Raw genomic sequence first — 18,406 nt, forward strand, 5'->3', positions numbered from 1 at the left:
TTTACATAAAACCTTTGATGGTGCTGGATGAATTCCATGATCCTTTAACAAGATGAAGAGGAAAAAGTTGTTTTACGTTTTAAGTTCTTTGTCTCAATCACATGACCTATTTGACCCCTCATCACCATATGTCAGCATGTTTGTATCCTTGCATGTCAAAAAATAAGCAAGTCCTGTGAAAGGATTTCAATCCAAAATGGAACCCAAGGGGAGTTCCCTGGTGGCCACTGCTGTGGCCCAGGTTCAATCCCTGGTCGGGGAACTCAGATCCCACAAGCCACGTGGCCCGTCCAAAAAAAAAAAAAAAAAAAAAAAAGGAACAATTTGAGACAGTAGAAACATAAAAGTTGAAGAGGGAAAGGATGGGACTCATACAGCCAAATAAAGATAAGGTGCTATCAGCAGAAAAAGGACTATTAAAAAAAAAAAAAAAAAGGAACCCAAGGATATGAAATGGAGAATCTCACACATGCTCCCTCAGAAGAACAGAACTTAAGAACTGAGAGACTGAGTTCCTGTAAACGCCTGATTTACAGAAGACTAAGACTTATCTCCGGACCAATGAACATCCACCAAGAATCTCTCCATACTCAAGCCAATGAACTTACTGGCTGGGTTCTGGCTGGATGTCCCTCTCTTTGTGCTCCCTGCCCACAAACACAACCTGCCCCAGACCCTCAATAACTTGTTTGCAGCTTCTACAGCACATGTCTCCTAAATTGCAATTCCTCTGCTATTCCCAAATAAACTCAAATTTCTGGTAATCTGAGCTTGTTTCAGTTTACATCCTTATTTAGATTGATAGTTCAAAACATGTTAATGCTTAAAAATGATACTTTACAAAGACTAAGATTTCTCATTTGGTGTTCTAGTTTCAAAAGGAAGGGGAAAAAACTGATCACAATTTATTTTAGGATTCATCTCTTTTAAAATAAATATTTTCACCTCTCCACTTTATCAGGATATATCACCACATATTTTTCTAAAATATCCCTGTAGTATAATAAGAAATATCTCTGGTCTTCGGTATTTCCTGAGTGACAAGAGTATCTTGTCTTATTCATACTCAGGTCCTTTTGAGCACACCTGAGTATCTGCTAATAAAGTGATTAGGCTGGGGTTCCTAAATAGCCTCAGGATGTGGCTGGTCAGCAAAAAGACCAAGTGATTAGAGGGCTGGAACTTTCAGGCCCACCAATTGACCTCTGGGAAAAGGAAGGGGGGAGGGGTTGCAGGATAAGCTCTATAAAAACAGCAGATTTGATGAGCTTCTGGGCTGGCTAATACATCCCTGTGCTGGGAAAGTGGTCCACCCCAGTTCCATGGGGGCAAAAGCTCCTGTGCTTGGGACACGTCCAGACCCTACCCTATGTACCTCTTCATTTGGCTGTTCACCTGTATCTCTTATAATATCCTTTATAATAAACTAGTAAATGTAAGGAAATGTTAGTGTTCTGTGAGCTGCTCTAGAAAATTAATTGAACCAGAGGAGGGGGTCCGATTTATAGCTTTTTGGTCAGAAGCTCAGGTGAAAACCCTAACTTGTGATTGGCATCTGAAGTGGGGGCAGTTTTGGGGGACTTAATCTGTGAGGTCTGATGCTATATGCAGGTAGACAGTATCAGAAGTGAGTTAAATCGTAGGACAACCAGCTGGTGTCCCCTGAGAACTGAAAATTGCTCGGTGGTGTTGGAAAACACTCCAGAATCCCCCAAATCATTGACAGCATAATTATTCTATTAAGATTCCATCCAGGATGAGACTATAACAATACTCAAATAATTCCATAATTATGCTTCACACATTGCATTTTGCCATTTTCTTTTTCTCAATGAAGGAGCTGCCTTTTTGTGTTTTTCCCTTCTTATAATAACATATTTACACACAAAGAAAACATAGTCAATGTAAAGATTTTGTCTTTGTTTCTAACAGGAAAAGATATACCTCAACTTTTCACATTGTTTTCAGAAATCCCTGTTTTTCTATCCAATTTCACATCACTTCTGTACACTCACAGCATTTTATTCATGTTTCTTATGACATCTTGGACACTTTAACTTTCTGAATCAATTTATGTTAAGATGTAAGCTCCTTGAGGATAGTGACTATGTTTTTTCATACATTTATCCTCACAGTTCCTTGCCTACAGTAAATAGCCATAAACACTTACAATTTAGGCAATATGTTGACTGTCCAAGGTATCAGTCAGATCAGCAGGGGTCTGCCTAACAAGAATTTATGACAAAAATAAAAGGACAACAAACAGACTGCTGTGAGAGTCTAAACATATAAATAAGGAATAGCCAGACCACAGAACTTTCACCCACAACCTGCAGCGACCTACTCAGGAAACCAACCCCCTTATCTACAATAAACCACCTCTGAACTCAGCCTGCTACAGATTAGACTTGCAGAAAGCCATCTTTTGCTATCTCCAGTGACAAAGGAGGAAAATGAATGATAACTTCTATAACAATTGGCCCAAAAGGGCCAGGACTTGATTAATAACTGACAGCTTCCCTACTCTCAGTCCCTGCTTCCAATTTAGGACCAACCAGACAAAGCCAAACAAGCAGCCCTAACCAATCACATAGGAAGCCCTGCTTTAATTGGCCCACTTACAGCTTGCCCAGGCCAACAGGGCACACCTGAAGCCTTTCCTTTATTTCACTATGAGGTCTTCCCACTCCTCTGCAAAACAAAAGGCTGACTCCTAGAGCAAGTTCAGAATAAAGAGCCTTTGCTTTTCTCATTTGGCTGGTCTTTATTTATCTCCACAGTTGTATAATGAAAATCCATTGAAATTATCCTAAAGATGAAATAATAATTCATATGTTCTGGGAACTGAAGGAGCTAGGAATGGCCAAAGGAGAGATTTGTCAGAGACTGAAGAGTTTACAGGTTGCACCTCACAACAGACTTAATCCAGCTGAAAGATAATTGACGCCCACAGCCAGGGGAACAACTGCCCTGTAGGTGCCCTTGGGGTCAGTTCAGAAGAGTGCCCATGGACTTCCCTGGTGGCGCAGTGGTTAAGAATCTGCCTGCCAATGCAGGGGACATGGGTTCAATACCTGGTCTGGGAAGATGCTGCAGAGCAACTAACAGCATGTGCCACAACTACTGAGCCTGCACTCTAGAGCCCACGAGCGCAATTACTGAGCCTGCGCACTGCAACTACTGAGCCCACACACCACAACTACTGAAGCCCATGAGCTCTAGGGCCCATGTACCCCAACTACTGAGCCCGTATGCTGCAACTGCTGAAGCCCGCACGCCTAGAGCCCGTGCTCTTCAACAAGAGAAGCCACCGCAATGAGAAACTCGTGCACCACAACGAAGAGCAGCCTCCGCTCGCCGCAACTACAGAAAGCCCACACGCAGCAACGAAGACCCAATGCAGCCAAAAATAAATTAAAAAACAAAATGGAAGAGTGTCCAACCCCACCTGGGTGACAGTCACCACCTGCAGCTGCGTTACACAATACCTCCTCCCTCTGCTCACTGCCCTCCATTAACCATTTATTAAAATCACTCTAAACGATAGATCTTAGAATACAAGGTTCTCACAAGACCATCAAAAGTCTCATTCTGACAGCTCAGCCGGTCAATTCTGGTTGAATAACTTGAACATTAAAGGGTTTAGTGTCTCCTCTCTCTTCCTAAGCATGCTCACGATAAGCAATGTGCAATTTTGTGTGAACTTTAAACCCTGCTTCTGTGAAGTTACAGGCTAGTTCAGTCTGGTTCGCTTGAGATGGCTTCACTGAAAATACTATACAGAGAGGCATATCATAGCCAAAAGTGACTGGCATGGTTCATAAAGTAATTTAAATTTTGTATTAATAATAAATACAGTTATTGTAGAAAATCTAGAAAAAGCAAAGGAATAAAAAGAAATCTAAAATCATCCATAATGGCATCATCCAGAGAAACAAATGTTCCCACTGACATATATCCTTCTAGTTTTTTTTGTTCTTTGTGTATGTCAGCGAGGGATGGAGAATTCACTTGACTAGATGAATCTGACAGGGTTTTGAACTGAATATCTTTGCTTGTTTCTCTAAAGTATGGCTTACTGTGAAGCCAACTAATGATCAAGGTATTCTTTCAAGGTACTTCCTGAAGTGTCCAAGGGGAGGGGGAGCATCCTGCGGGACAGCTGAACCCTCTGTACCTCCCTGACTCTGTCGGGCCACTCTGTCCTGTACAAGCTGGTCCCTTTAGCTCCGGCAGTCTCCCCCAGCCTCGTCCAGCAGAGCATAACTACCCACCCTTCGATACCCAGCCCTAGTCCTGAACTTTTGTCATCCCTTCCCTCGCCCTGGCAGCGGGCCTGAGTGTTCTCACACCTGTGCTCTCAACCTGCCGCTGCATTTCCACTAGGGCAGCTGGCAAATGGCAGAGTGATTCCAGTGTGATTGGCCTTGTGCATACCCGTAAACTGGATGCTTTGGAAGAGTCAGGATAGGAGTTTTCTACTTTATACACCCACCCCCTTGCAGAGGTCACAACGAAGACAATGTACACTGATGGCTGGAGTGTGAACAGCAGCTGGTCTGTGTGGGGTGAATTCTGCCTTCACCGCTTACCAGCGGTGACCTCGAGCAGGATTCTTACCCTCTGTATGCCACGGTTTCTTCATCTTTAAAACAGAGTTGTTAATGGTAGTTACCCCTCCGGGTTGTAATAAGGATTAAATTAATACATGAAATACACTTTAAAAAGTGCCCAGTACATGGTAAGCACTACATAAAGATTTGAGGTTATAAAGTTATGCATAAGAACTAACCCAAGTATCTCCATGCTGCTTACAGCTCTCACAATCTTCTTTTTCCTCAGCAATGAGGGATTTAAGACTCATCTAACTAGCTCTTGTTAGTTTTCTCTGTATGCAGTGAACAAATATTTGGTCTAGAATTCCTCTGACTACAGTAGAACACAGGCATTCAGCATTCACGTGAAACCAAGTTTGGATAATGCTGCTCCACTGTTAAATGAAAATGCTTCTGCTAGAGGTTACCTGTACCAATTTGCTCTCCTCACGTGGAACACATTCATTACCCATGACGTGTGCATACCTCAGATGAAAACACTGATGCCTTCTGTGCTGCCCACCACCACCTCCCCCTCCCCCTCATTTCCGCCCCCAGCTCACTTCCAAGTAGCAAGCTTTGCTGGAGAGCCAGCCCACTTCAGGGCAAGGGGGGACTCCTGACTGTGCAATATTTTCTGAGTCACCTCAGACTAACCAGATGGAACCGGCCCCAAGTCTCACAGAAGCTGGGTTTAAAGTTTACACTTAAATTACAAATTACTTATCAGAAGTCTGCTTCTAAAGAGGAGAGGAGGAGAAATGGAATCCCCCAAGGTTCAAATTAGTCAGCTGGAAACAAGCACCTGAACTAAAAAAGGCTAGATAGCTTTGACATGGTTCCTAGATGCTAATGTTCTTCAGGAACATTTTATTTTAGAGTATATGGTAAAAGGGCTGACCTAACATGTCCTGACTTTCAAAGTCTCAGGAGGGCTTTTACTTATTCAAATATTCACCGATGGCTTGCTTCAAAAATATATAACTCTTCACTCTAAACATTCAATTAATCAGGATTCTGATTTCCTAAACCTGAAGTAGATAAGGCTTCCAGCTATCCCCAAGTCTCAATCAGTTCAATTGGACAAAAAGCACGTATTTTCTTCTACGAACAAGGTCCCTGCCGTCAGGGGAAATGGTTCAGATTTGAAACTAACAAAGGGAGCAGCCCTCAGCACACCCTGAGTTACAGCATCAGCCAGCTGGAGCTGGACCTGCTTCATACCTCAAGTTGTATACTTTAAAACAAAATAAAGCTTGCCTTCCACATATCCTTTCTGTTCTAAAACCTAAAACAAACCAATTGTCTTCTCTTCACTTGACTCCAGAAGGGATAGCATTTTTATGATTCAAAACCATGAGAATTCTTTCCTGTTTATAAAAAAAAAAAAAAGCTCTTCAGCGCTGCCTATTTGCCTTTAATTTTTTTGTGGATTCTTGCTCAGCCCATGGAAGTCAAATAATCTTCAGACCACTAAAACTATTTTAAATATAAAATAAAATTCTTTCTGTTTGAATTTTTTAAATAAATAATAAAAATAAATAAAAAATAATAAAATTCTATGAGAGTCTACGGTTAAACTAAGATTTCTTAATCAAGTATGAATCTTATTTCTGTTTCTCTATAAAAATCATTCAGGCTTTAAAAGTACTGCTGCCTTTCAGTAGGTATAAATAGTAAAATTTGGATGTGAGAGAGAACAATCTGAAGCTACTGTGGTATAAAGAACCTTGGGGTAGGAGGCCAGATGTCTGGGTTTCCTACTTTTGTCACTCCCCTGTTTGCATGACTGTAGGCAATTCCTTTTCCCTTCTGAGTATCCTGATCTGCAGAGAAGTGATGACACCTCTCAAGCCAAAGGATGGGAGAACCATAGTCTGGGACAGGTGCCTGGAAAGTTGGGAGTCCTCTACACGTGTTTGTGCACTGCCTTCCCCTGGGAAGTTTGCTGTCTCCACGCCGAGATAAAGAACTGAATTATTCCACCCTCTTCCGCCCCGTGCGGTACCCAACGCTGATTTATTTTCATAAACATTCTCCCTCCTGAGCAATCCTAACCCACAGCTGGACTTTCAAAGACCATAGAAGACAAATAGGCCAGAGCAAGCGGAATCTCCCGCTCACTTACAGACTGGGTCATCCATTTTCAAGGGTCTTTTCAAGCGGATGCTGGCGGGGACGGTCTTCTCGATCAGTTCATCAATGCTCTAAAATTAAAACGCAAGTCCGTGAACACTAAAGGCAGAGGAAATTGCTTCTCAGTTAAAAGTCACCTCTGCATTTTGCATCTACAAAGGCTTGGGGGAAACTTCATTTAAATTGTCTAATTAGGGTTTCTTTCTAAAAAGAACAAACCAAAAATCACTGGAGAAAAAAAATAATGAGTCGGGGTAGTGATTCGGCCACTCCGGGTTGGATTTCAGTGGGCAACCGGAGATAATCGGATAAATCAGGAGGTCCTTCTCTTGCAAAGTGAGAGCTCATCTGCAGGGCGACTTAGGTTGAAAAATACACGGTTTTGAGGCGCGAAGAGTGGGTGGAGGAGAAAGTAACCTGGTGGGAGCAGGCTGGGGCACGCAGACCGAGCGCGCGTGCTCGCTCCCACACCAGGGGCCCCGGGCCAGGGTGCGGGTCCCACGCGGAGGGAGCGAAGCAGAGCTCCTGGCGGGGGCCGGGAGGCCGTACGGGCAGAACCCGGGCGGCGCAGGGTGAGCCCTCTGAGGGCCGGGTTGGGGTCCTTACCGCCAGCCCCAGGGCCTGTAGCATCTCCCTCTGGTCTTTGTCCCCGGGGCCGATATGCCTCCTAGCAAAGTCGTCGTGTCTGGGCAGGAGGCGCTCGAGGAGGCGCGAGGCCCCAGCCGCGCCGCTATCCCCGCCGCCGCTACTGCTGTCACGGCCCCACGGCGCCCAACGAGGCCCCGCGCCTCCAGCCAGGCGGCGGCCGCCCCCGACTCTGCAACCCAGACGCAGCCCCCAGGCCCTGGCGCACGTCTGCATGGTGGTGGTCACCGTCCCCTGCCAGGCCGGCGAGGGTCAGCTACGCTTTCGGCTCCTCTTCTGGTCGCTGTCCCCTGTGTAGCGGCTGCCCCCGGGTAGCCGGAGCCCCTCCCCGCTGGATGACCGAAGGGACGGATGGATGGTCAGAGGCAATGAATGGGTGCCGCGCTGAGCCCGGACACGCGCGCAAACTTCTTACTCCACTCGAGGCACCTGCTTCGCACACTTTAAGCGTCGTTCTGGGGGTGGGCAGTGGGATACGGCCAGGAAACGCTCGGCCAATGGGAGTGAACGGAAGGGCGGGGGCGGGGTAGACCCCGCCCCCCGCCCCCTTTCCCTACCCCCTCCTCAGGCCCTCTGCTCCGTCGCCTGGAGCCTTCCATTCTCAATTACTCCTACTCCATCTCTGGTTGACGCGGGGCGGGGGCGCTCCATGCGCTCCGTGCCACAGGCCACAGGCGCAGTGCCTGGGGAATTCAGCTGAGATGGAAGAGGATTCCAACAGAGAGGCCAGACTCAAAGAGTTGGTTAGTCTCCATTAATTTTAGGGTATCTTTCCTGTCATATCTCATGGAAACCAATATGCACAGATGAGAGTTCTTATATAGTTGTAGGATCATGAGCGAGTTACCAACCTCTGAGCTTAGGTTTCCGCATCTCATACAGCTGGATGGGATTTAAAAAGAGATTATGCATTGAAAGCACTGCCATAACACTAGCCTTGAGCTCTCTCTCTCTCTCTCTCTCCTCCTTCCCCCCCACGCCCTCCCCCCGCAGGTGTGTGGTATAAAAATGCAAAAGATACAAAGGTATACATTTTGCACTGTCATCTTAGTTGGAAAATTATTTATACCTGGATATTTTTGAAATCTAATCTCTCTAGCTATCTCTTGAGATTTTTATCGAGAATGAACTTTCAAAATTCCCACTGTCATTCTAATATGAGGAAGAGAGAAGGACAGAAATCAGCAGACCATTAGGCGTACTAACACTAGGAAAAACAGAAGGTGTCCTCTTTCTCCTCCTCTAAGCTTCCTCCTTCAATCATTTTCTGCACACTCTGGGTTCTGTAGCTGACAGGCACAAAGACTAGGCAGAGAGGCAGGAAAGTATAAAATAAAAAGCAGTAGGCAAAATGTTTGTATGGCAGGCAGGGGTGAGTGGTGAGCTAGAAAGGCTGGGTGGAATGTCTCTGAACAGCTTTTCATCCATTTGGAATTGAAATTACAGCCTTCATAAAAGTTAGGAGATATCCTCAGTGCTAGAGGCCTTGGGGGGAGGGGGAGGAATGTGCATTTATTCCCCATTCCTGACTATTCTTTTTCTGTGTATCACAGGAACTGGAAGCAAGAGAACTATAATTCCAAGATTGGCTCCAGAGTTCTGAATGTTATTAGTCTTCTGTCAACAAGATACTCTTGTGTGAGAACTGGAAAATGGAATAAAAATGGAAACCATTTTCTTATTTCTCTGACAGCAGCAGACAGATGCATGGGTGGCAGCAGACATGAAGCGCTTCTTTACCAGACATCCATGTTGGTACAGCAAGGCAGCTGTCCGTCAATGGAAATGTCCTGTGGTTTTCCAACCTAGTAGGCAGCAGGAATTTCTCACTGTCCTGGACTAGAGCTTCAGTGGTTGACCTGAAGATGGTGGTATTCTATCTACCCTGTCTCTTGCTCTTCCAGTCCTTCCACTGGTTTTAGATGCACCTGTTCCTGGCACTTTAATCCAGCTATGCTTGAAATATTTTGAGTGTTTTGTTTGTTTTCCTAAATAAACCTTAACAAAGACTGTAACTGAGGCCAAAAGTAGCTTTAAGATAGTAATCTTAAAGCTTAAATGGATTAGCTATCTGACCCAATTCTGTTTGAAGACAGTGATAACATTATCACTAGTGGAGAATGAGATCATGATAGTCTTAGGCATGAAATGGAAAGAGTTACTTAAATTATCAGTGGGGAATAAATTGCCTATTGAAGAAAGGTCTTTGCTAGACCAAATAGTTGCTAGGTTAGACCCTTCTGGTGGGAATGATGCCTACAAGGACTATAGAGAGTGCTAGTGGCTTTTGAATGCCCAGGAGAGTTTACCGAATAAAATGACAGTTCAAAGAACTAGAGAGCTTCAATGCTCTATAACTTCTGTAGCTGCAGGGAGAAGGTATTTACAAGTCAGACCCAATGTTTGATCCAGCTGATTGTCAAATTATAATACAAGTTGAATCCACAGCTTTATTAGGACTCATATGTGAAAGCTTGGGATTAATTTAAAACCCTACCAAACGTAAGGTAGATAGCTAGTGGGAAGCAGCCGCATAGCACAGGGAGATCAGCTCCGTGCTTTGTGAAAGCCTGGAGGGGTGGGATAGGGAGGGTGGGAGGGAGGGAGGGAGACGCAAGAGGGAAGAGATATGGGAACATGTGTATATGTATGGCTGATTCGCTTTGTTATGGAGCAGAAACTAACACACCATTGTAAAGCAATTATACTCCAATAAAGATGTAAAAAACAAAATAAAAGGGGGAGATAGGATAAGAAAATCAAAAAAAAAAAAAACCCTAAGATTTGGAATGGGGACATCTTCGTAGTTTGGGTTGAATTTAATTATCTTTTTTTTTTTTAATTTATTTATTTTTGGCTGCGTTGGGTCTTTGTTGCTGGGCGCGGGCTTTCTCTAGTTGCGGCAAGCTGGGGCTACTCTTCGTTGCGGTGTGTGGGCTTCTCATTGTTGTGGCTTCTCTTGTTGCGGAGCATGGGCTCTAGGCACGCGGGCTTCAGTAGTTGTGGCACACGGGCTCTGGAGCACAGGCTCAGTAGTTGTGGCGCACGGGCTTAGTTGCTCTGTGGCATGTGGGATCTTCCCGAACCAGGGCTCGAACCCATGTCCCCTGCATTGACAGGCGGATTCTTAACCACTGTGCCACCAGGGAAGCCCTTAATTATCTTGAATCCTCAAATCCCATTGAGTTTCCCTTGCCACTTGAAGCAGTCCCTTCTCCCCTCTCTGAGATGCTGGCCATCCCTTGCTTGAAGAGCCTGTAATGGCTTCACTGAAAAATTAACCTTTCAGGGACTTCCCTGGTGGTCCAGTGGTTAAGACTCCACACTCCCAATGCAGGGGGCATGGGTTCGATCCCTGGTCGGGGAACTAAGATCCTGCATGCCACACAGCACAGCCAAAAAAAAGAATTAATTTTGCAAAGGTATGCCAATGCTTCTTTACCTCTAGATCCACAGCCAGAGTCAGATTGCAGCATACCCTAGGAAAGTGAATAAGATGTCTGACACCAGAGGAGAAGCTTACACAGGGAAATAATTGCAAGACATTGCTAATGTACATTGGCACTGGAGGATTCCTGTGTAGGAATGGGTTCTAACCAAGGGAGAAGGAATATAATATTGAAGTGATTGGTGTGTTTGCAGCACTAGATTTGGATTTAGTGTATTAACTCAATAAGTCAGGAGTGGCTCTAAGGGTCTGCTGAGTTGGTTGACTGAAATCAGACTCAATAATGGCCTTCATTAAATTAGGTTAAGATACTAGAACTTTCTTGGTTTAATAGAGAAGAAAGGATCCAAAGACTTGGTGAGAGGGAATTCCCTGGTAGTCCAGTGTTTAGGACTCTGTGCTTTCACTGCTGAGTTCCCAGGTTCAATCCCTGGTCGGGGAACTAAGAGCCCACAAGCCATGTGACCAAAAAAGAAAAAAAAAGAAAGAAAGAAAGAAAAAAATCAAAGACTTGGTGAGATAAGAGTGTTGGATTCATCATGTGTAACACACTCTTCAACCCTTTCAGTGTATTCCTCAGTAAGACACAGAGGACAATATCTTCACCAAAAGAAATCCATTGGTTCAAGAGGATCAGCATTATTCTTGAAAAGCTCTGTACTTTATGTCTGCATGTGTGAGATGATGGTGGAAGATGCCACTGTTGAAATGGGCACCCTGATTTCAATGGTAATGATGGAGTTCCAAAGTGGTAGAGGCCAGGGGCAACCCTAGAAAACAGAGAACAGTGAGTAAGGTTGCTATAATGCACAGCAGAGTTAGAGAGGTAATCAGGCTTGATCCACAGGGATCTTTGGTGTTCACTAATTAATGAGCAGCCCATGAAAATCTTACTTAATCTGGTGAACCAAACTTTGATATGTCACCCAAATGGAGAGACACAGTTGCTCAACTAGTTCTCTTACTTTAGCTGGTTTCATAGACCCAGAGCATCTTAGATGATGGGGATCTTAAGAAAGAATCCTTGAGAAAAGATCTTATGGCCCTGCTATAAGTATATACTATAAATCTTCCTCCTAAACTCTCCCAAAGCTACCTGTGGTCATTTACCAAGTGTGATGGTTAATCTTATATATCAATTTTGCCTGGGCCACAGTGCCCAGATATGAGGTCAAACATTACTCTGGATGTTTCTGTGAGAATGCTTTTGGATTAAAGATTTAAATCAGTTGACTTTGAGTAAGGCAGATTGCCCACCATAAAGTGGGTGGGCCTAAACTAATCAGTTGAAGCCCTGACTAGAACACAAGACGGATCTCCACTAAGCAAGGGGGAATTATGCAGTAGACAGCCTTTGGACTTGAAAGGCAACATTAGTTGTACCCTAATAGCCTTTGGACTTGAACTGCAGCACTGGCTCTTCTCTAAGTCTCCAGCCTGCAAGCCTGCTAGTGCAGATTTTGGACTCACCAGCCTCTGTAATCTCATGAACCAATTCCAGAGAGAAAGAGAGAGAGAGAGACTAATATATATATATATATATATATATAGTGTGGTGTGTGTGTGTGTGTGTGTGTATACATGGAGAGAAAGAGAAAGAGAGTGTATGTATACTATTGATTCTGTTCCTCTAGAGAACCCTGACTAATATATCAATGAAAGAAAATATCCAGACTTTGGGTCGATTATTAGAACCTTGTTCTAAGATAATGCTAAACTCTGCAGATCCAAACCAAATAACTCTAGTCCACAAATCACAGTGGGGTGTTATGAAGATTAGAATATAAATGGAGATTTGGGATTTCTGGTTTCAGTTCCACTATGTAAAGAGCAAGGAAGTCGGGCTTCCCTGGTGGCGCAGTGGCTGAGATTCAGCCTGCCGATGCAGGGGACACGGGTTCGTGCCCTGGTCTGGGAGGATCCCACATGCCGCGGAGTGGCTGTGCCCGTGAGCCATGGCCGCTGAGCCTGCGCATCCAGAGTCTGTGCTCTGCAACAGGAGAGGCCACATCGGTGAGAGGCCCGCGTACCGCAAAAAAAAAAAAAAAAAAAAAAAAAAGAGCAAGGAAGTCATCACTCCTGTCCTTACAACAAGAAAAAGGTAAACAAATGAAAAATCAATAACTTTTGCACACATCTGAAAACTGACATTGCAGGGTAAAATGCCACCTTGAAATCTGATGAGACAGGCTCATACAAAGAATCACAGCCAAGATCTGATTACCTAGAGCAGAAGCCACTGGAGCCCGAAACAGGTAGGAACACATAATGGTAATTATGATGAATTGCTGGATGCTGAGTGTGGACTAATTTAAAAGAGACTAATTTAAAACTCCTGGGAACTACAGTCTTAGTGAGGCTCTCACACTTTCTTGGGTTTTACCCCCAGAAGCCCTACCATAGTTAGGGTGAAGATCCAAGAAATATCTCCTCATAGCACTGGTAGGGGAAGAGAATGAGTAATCACTGTGAAATATGCCCAGAGTCTTCTTTATGACAAAGACCTATTCTGCAAAGGAAAGGACTTTACCAGAGCTTTATCCCAGCTAGAGAAGGGAATTCCTTCCACTCTATCCCCCTCCAGCCTTCTGGTCTCACATAATGGGGAAAAAAAGAAGTCACAAGTGTTTAGTGCTTCAAGGAAATAGACTGGGAACTCTGCAACCAGGGAAAAAAGTATGGGGCAGGGGTGGGAGTGAGGGAGCTTTATCACTGGAGAAACACTAGGAAATTCACAGTCCGAGATGTAGGCCCACAAAAACACTAATATTTAATTAGAACATTAGGAAACACTTCCTCTCCTCCACAATATACCACCACATAACCAGGGCTACAATAAAAAGAACTAAACAGGCAATATTAAACACAGCCCAACTCTAACCAAATTAACGTAGACCTCATATTAAAGCCCTATTTACCTCAGTTCCTAATACCCAATACAGCACATTGGGCTTTCAACAAAAATTACAAGCCATGCAAAAAGTCAAGAAAAACAGTTTGAAGAGACAAAAATCATCAGAACCAAATATGCATATGACACAGGTGTTGGAATGATTCTACAAGGAATTTCAAGTAACTATGTTAAAATAACATGTTAAAAGTTCTGATAGAGGGACTTCCCTGGTGGCGCAGTGGTTGTCTGCCTGCCAATGCAGGGGACACGGGTTCGAGCCCTGGTCTGGGAGGATCCCACATGCCGTGGGCTCACATGGGCCCGTGAGCCATAACTACTGAGCCTGTGCGTCTGGAGCCCGTGCTCCGCAACAAGAGAGGCCACGATGGTGAGAGGCCCACGCACCGCGATGCGATGAAGAGTAGCCCCTGCTCAATGCAACTAGAGAAAGCCCTCGCACAGAAACGAAGACCCAACACAGCCATAACTAACTAAATAAATAAACTTATTTAAAAAAAAAAAAAAGTGAAGGATAGGGACTTCCCTGGAGATGCAGAGGTTAAGAATCCACCTGCCAAAATGGTACAGATGAACCAGTTTGCAGGGCAGAAATAGAGACACAGATGTAGAGAACAAACGTAAGGACACCAAGGGGGGAAAGTGGCGGGGGGTGGGGGTGGGGTGGGATGAATTGGGAGATTGGGATTGACATGTATACATTAATATGTATAAAATGGATAACTAATAAGAACCTGCTGTATAAAAAATAAATATTTTTTTTTTAAAAAAGCCAATGCAGGGGACACAGGTTCAATCCCTGGTCAGGGAACTTAGATCCCACATGCCACGGAGCAACTAAGCCCATGTACCACAACTACTGAAGTCCACACACCTAGAGCCTGTGCTCTGCAACAAGAGAAGCCACCACAATGAGAAGCCCATGCACCACAACAAAGAGTAGCCCCTGCTCGATGCCAACTAGGGAAAGCCTGCATGCAGCAACAAAGATCCAGTGCAGCCAAAAATAAATAAATAACTTTTTTTAAAAAGTGAAGGATAGGACTTCCCTGGTGGCACAGTGAGTGGTTAAGTATCTGCCTGCCAATGCAGGGGACATGGGTTCAAGCCCTGGTTCGGGAAGATCCCACATGCCATGGAGCAACTAAGCCCATGCACCACAGCTACTGAGCCCACATGCTGCAACTACTGAAGCCCATGCACCTAGAGCCCATGCTCTGCACAAGAGAAGCCATCACAATGAGAAGCCCACACACCACAATGAAGAGTAGCCCCCACTCTCAACAACTAGAGAAAGCCTGCACACAGCAACACAGCCAAAAAAAAAAAAAAAGTGAAGGATACTTTCTCAGACAAAAATTGAGGGAATTCATAACAAGAAGACATTATCTATATTTTTGCTCTTTCCATTGTTTCTTCTTCCCTTCTAATGTTCCAAGAATGCTTCTTTTATCATTTTCTTTTTGTTTAGGGAACTTCCTTCAGTCTTTTTTTTTTAAAGGCTGGCATCTAATTCTCAGTTTTCTTTCATCTGAGAATGACTTGATTTCTCTTTCATTCCTGAAAGATATTTTCACAAGATATAATATTCTGAGTCAACAGTTCTTTTCTTTCAGCACTTGAAAAATGTGTGCCACTTCTTTCTGGCCTCCATGGTTTCTGATGAGAAATCATATCATTCAAATATTTTTCCCTCTATAGATAAAATGTCATCTCTCTTTTGCTTCTTTCAGCACTTTTCTTTGTCTTTAGTATTGAGACGTTTGACTATGATGTGTCTTGGCATGGATTTCTTTGGGTTTATCTTATTTGAGGTTTTCTCAGTGTCTTAGTCAGCTTGAGCTGCCACACTGAAATTCCATGAATGAGGTAGACACAACAGAAATTTATTTCTGGAGGCTGGAAAATCCAAGATCAGAGTGCCAGCAAATTCAGTTCTGGTGAAGGCTCTCTTTCTGGATTGCAGATGCATCCCCTCCTGCTGTGTCCTTACCTGGACTTTCTTTGGTGTGTGCACAAGGAGAACGAGAAAGAGGGAGAGAGAGAAAGAGAGAAAGCTCTTCCTCTTCTTATAAGGCCACCAATCCTAATGGATTAGGAACCCACCCTTATGACTTCATTTAACTTTAATTACCTCCTAAAAGCCCTCTCCCCAAATATAATCATATTGGGGTTAGGGCTTCAACATATGAATTTGGGGATGGGGAGCACAATTCAGTCCATAATACTAAGCTTCTTAAATATGTAGGCTTGTATTTTTTGCCAAATTTGGGGAATTTTCTGACATTATTTCTTTCTGTGGCCCTTCCCTCTTTTTCTCTTCTCCTTCTGGGACTTCAATGACATGAATGTTAGATCTTTTGTTAGAGTCTCCTATGTCCCTGAGGCTCTGCTCATGTTTTTTTTTTTTCCCCCTGTTTTGTCTCTGTTGTTCAGACTGGGTAACTATTATTGCTCTACCTTCAACTCCACTGATTCTTTCTTCTGTCTTTTCCATTCTGCTGTCAAGCCCAGCCATTGATTTCTTATTTATTTATTCATTGGTATTTTTCAGTTCTAAAATTTCCATCTAGTACCTCTTTATAGCTCTCATTTATGTTGAGGATTTTCCTTGTTCTTGATATGATGAGTAATTTTGCATTGTATCCAGGACATTTTGAATATTATGAGTCTCTGGTTCCTATTTAGGTCTTATATTTTAGAAGGCAGTCAAACTGTTTAGGTTCAAAATGCATGTCCCGGCCCACTTTTGTGGGCTATGTTTCAAGTGTCAATTCATTTTCAAAGCCTTTGCATTGCTATTCTGGTCTGCCCTACTTGGGTGTGATCCAGAAGCCAAACTGAAACCTGGGCACTAGTCCACACATAGTTCAGTTTGCTGTGTTGATTACGGTCAACCTCATGGATGGTCTGCTCAAAGGTATGTGCAGGACTTCATACACAGATTTAAAGAATCCTGCTTTGCAGTTCTCTCGTCTAATTCTCACCCAGTCACTAGTTGGGAAGGAGCAGCAGGTTGCCTTTTTGCAGCTGTTCACTTAGTGTAGGGCAGCGACGGTCAAGAATGCACCCCCTCACAGTCTCCGTAGCACCAGGTTAGGGGATAGCTGCGTCTGCTTGTGTTGGTGCAGGCCGGGCAATGTCGACAGGGCTCCATCCCACAGGCTTGGCCAGAAATAGTGACAATGGGGATGCGTGTGGCTTTTTTTCATGGCGTTTACCTGGAGTAGTATGGGTTTTGTCCTGAAGAGTCACTCTTTTCCCATTCCTTTGGCTAGTGGGAGCAGGATTCCCTTGCACTGAGGCCTGGATATACAGGAGGCAAAATAAAAATCTCATGAAGCTCACTGCTGGGCCAGTTTTCAAGTCCCAAAGGGCCTGGCCAGGCCACCTTCTTTTCCCCAACCTTTCAGAGTCTTATGATAGGTGCTTTAAGTATTTCAACCAAGGATTTTAGTTATAATTAGGAGGAGAAATAAGTAAAAGTACATCTAACTCCATTTTTTTCCAGGAGCATAAGTCTGATTCATATCTCTTTCAACTCTTCTGCTTGATCTGTGCAGGACATGATTTTAGAGCTTGATAATGGATTATGAAAATGTATTCAGGTAGGGATTCCAATTGGATCTGCTTTTACTGATTACTGGAGCAGATTAACATAGCCACTTGCAACTGGTGTACTGCTATTAATCTGGGCAGACTATTTTTTCTCTATACCAATTAGTAAAGACCACCAGAAGCACTTTACTTCATCTGTCAGCAGAAGCAGTACACCTCCCTGTCTTCCCACAGGGCTGTGTCAGCTCCTCAACTTTGTGTCATGTTCTAATCTGCTAGGACATTTTTTTAAAAAATAAATTTATTTATTTTATTTATTTATTTTTGGCTGCATTGGGTCTTGGTTGCCCTGCGTGGGCTTTTTTTTAGTTGAGGCGTGCGGGGGGGCTACTCTTCATTGCGGTGCCCGGGCTTCTCATTGCAATGGCTTCTCTTGTTGCAGAGCACGGGCTCTAGGTGCGTGGGCTTCCGTAGTTGTGCCTCGAGGGCTCTAGAACGCAGGCTCAGTAGTTGTGGCGCACGGGCTTAGTTGCTCCATTGCATGTGGGATCTTCCCAGACCAGGGCTCAAACCCATGTCCCCTGCGTTGGCAGGCGGATTCTTAACCACTGCATCACCAGGGAAGTCCCTCCACCAGGACTGTGATTGTCTTGCTCTTCCACAGGACACAGTGTTTGAAGGACCTGGTGAGCAGCATGTAGTAAGTTTGCTTGATGCCTTGGAAGACACATGCCACAAAGTGTGAGATAAACCTCATGAAAATTCAGGAATCCACTACCTCAGTTAAGTTTCTGGGCTCCAGTGGTCTTAGTCCTCTTGGGCTACCCACTTCAAAGTGAAAGAATTTTGTGCACGTTAAACTCCCTATCACTAAGAAAGCGGCACAATGATAAGTAGTCTTTTTGGATTTTGGAGGCAGCATGTGCCACATTTCTTATACTGCTCCAACTCATTTACCCATAAAGTTGACGGTTTTGAGTGGAGCCAAAGAAAAAGGAAAAACAAGCTGATCTAACACTTGGGACTCATGACCCAGTAAATCCAGTGGTGGTCTGTCTGTGGCACATAACGATGTTATATGGAGACTCTGGTAAGCACTAATGGGAGAATCAT

General features: G+C 44.1%; 1 protein-coding gene across 4 annotated transcripts in view; it reads right to left on the reverse strand.

Moving 5' to 3' along the window:
- The window catches only part of GLDC (glycine decarboxylase), a 137,989-nt gene that overhangs the window by 92,731 nt on the left and 26,852 nt on the right, over positions 1-18,406 (reverse strand). Inside the window, exons 1-2 of one of the 4 annotated variants that reach the window (XM_032634820.1) lie at positions 7,338-7,821; positions 6,724-6,802 (exon numbers count right to left, since the gene is read on the reverse strand). The exons of 1 other annotated variant lie outside the window; for it this stretch is intronic. In XM_032634820.1, coding sequence (XP_032490711.1) covers positions 6,724-6,802; positions 7,338-7,592 — 334 coding nt within the window. In that variant the 5' untranslated portion in view covers positions 7,593-7,821. Of the gene's footprint in view, positions 1-6,723; positions 6,803-7,337; positions 7,822-18,406 lie in introns of those variants that run through there. 2 more of the 4 variants (XM_032634819.1, XM_032634821.1) reach the window with 2 other exon arrangements.

This window comes from Phocoena sinus, chromosome 6, assembly GCF_008692025.1.
Source record: "Phocoena sinus isolate mPhoSin1 chromosome 6, mPhoSin1.pri, whole genome shotgun sequence".
In the NCBI taxonomy this organism is placed as follows: domain Eukaryota; kingdom Metazoa; phylum Chordata; class Mammalia; order Artiodactyla; family Phocoenidae; genus Phocoena; species Phocoena sinus.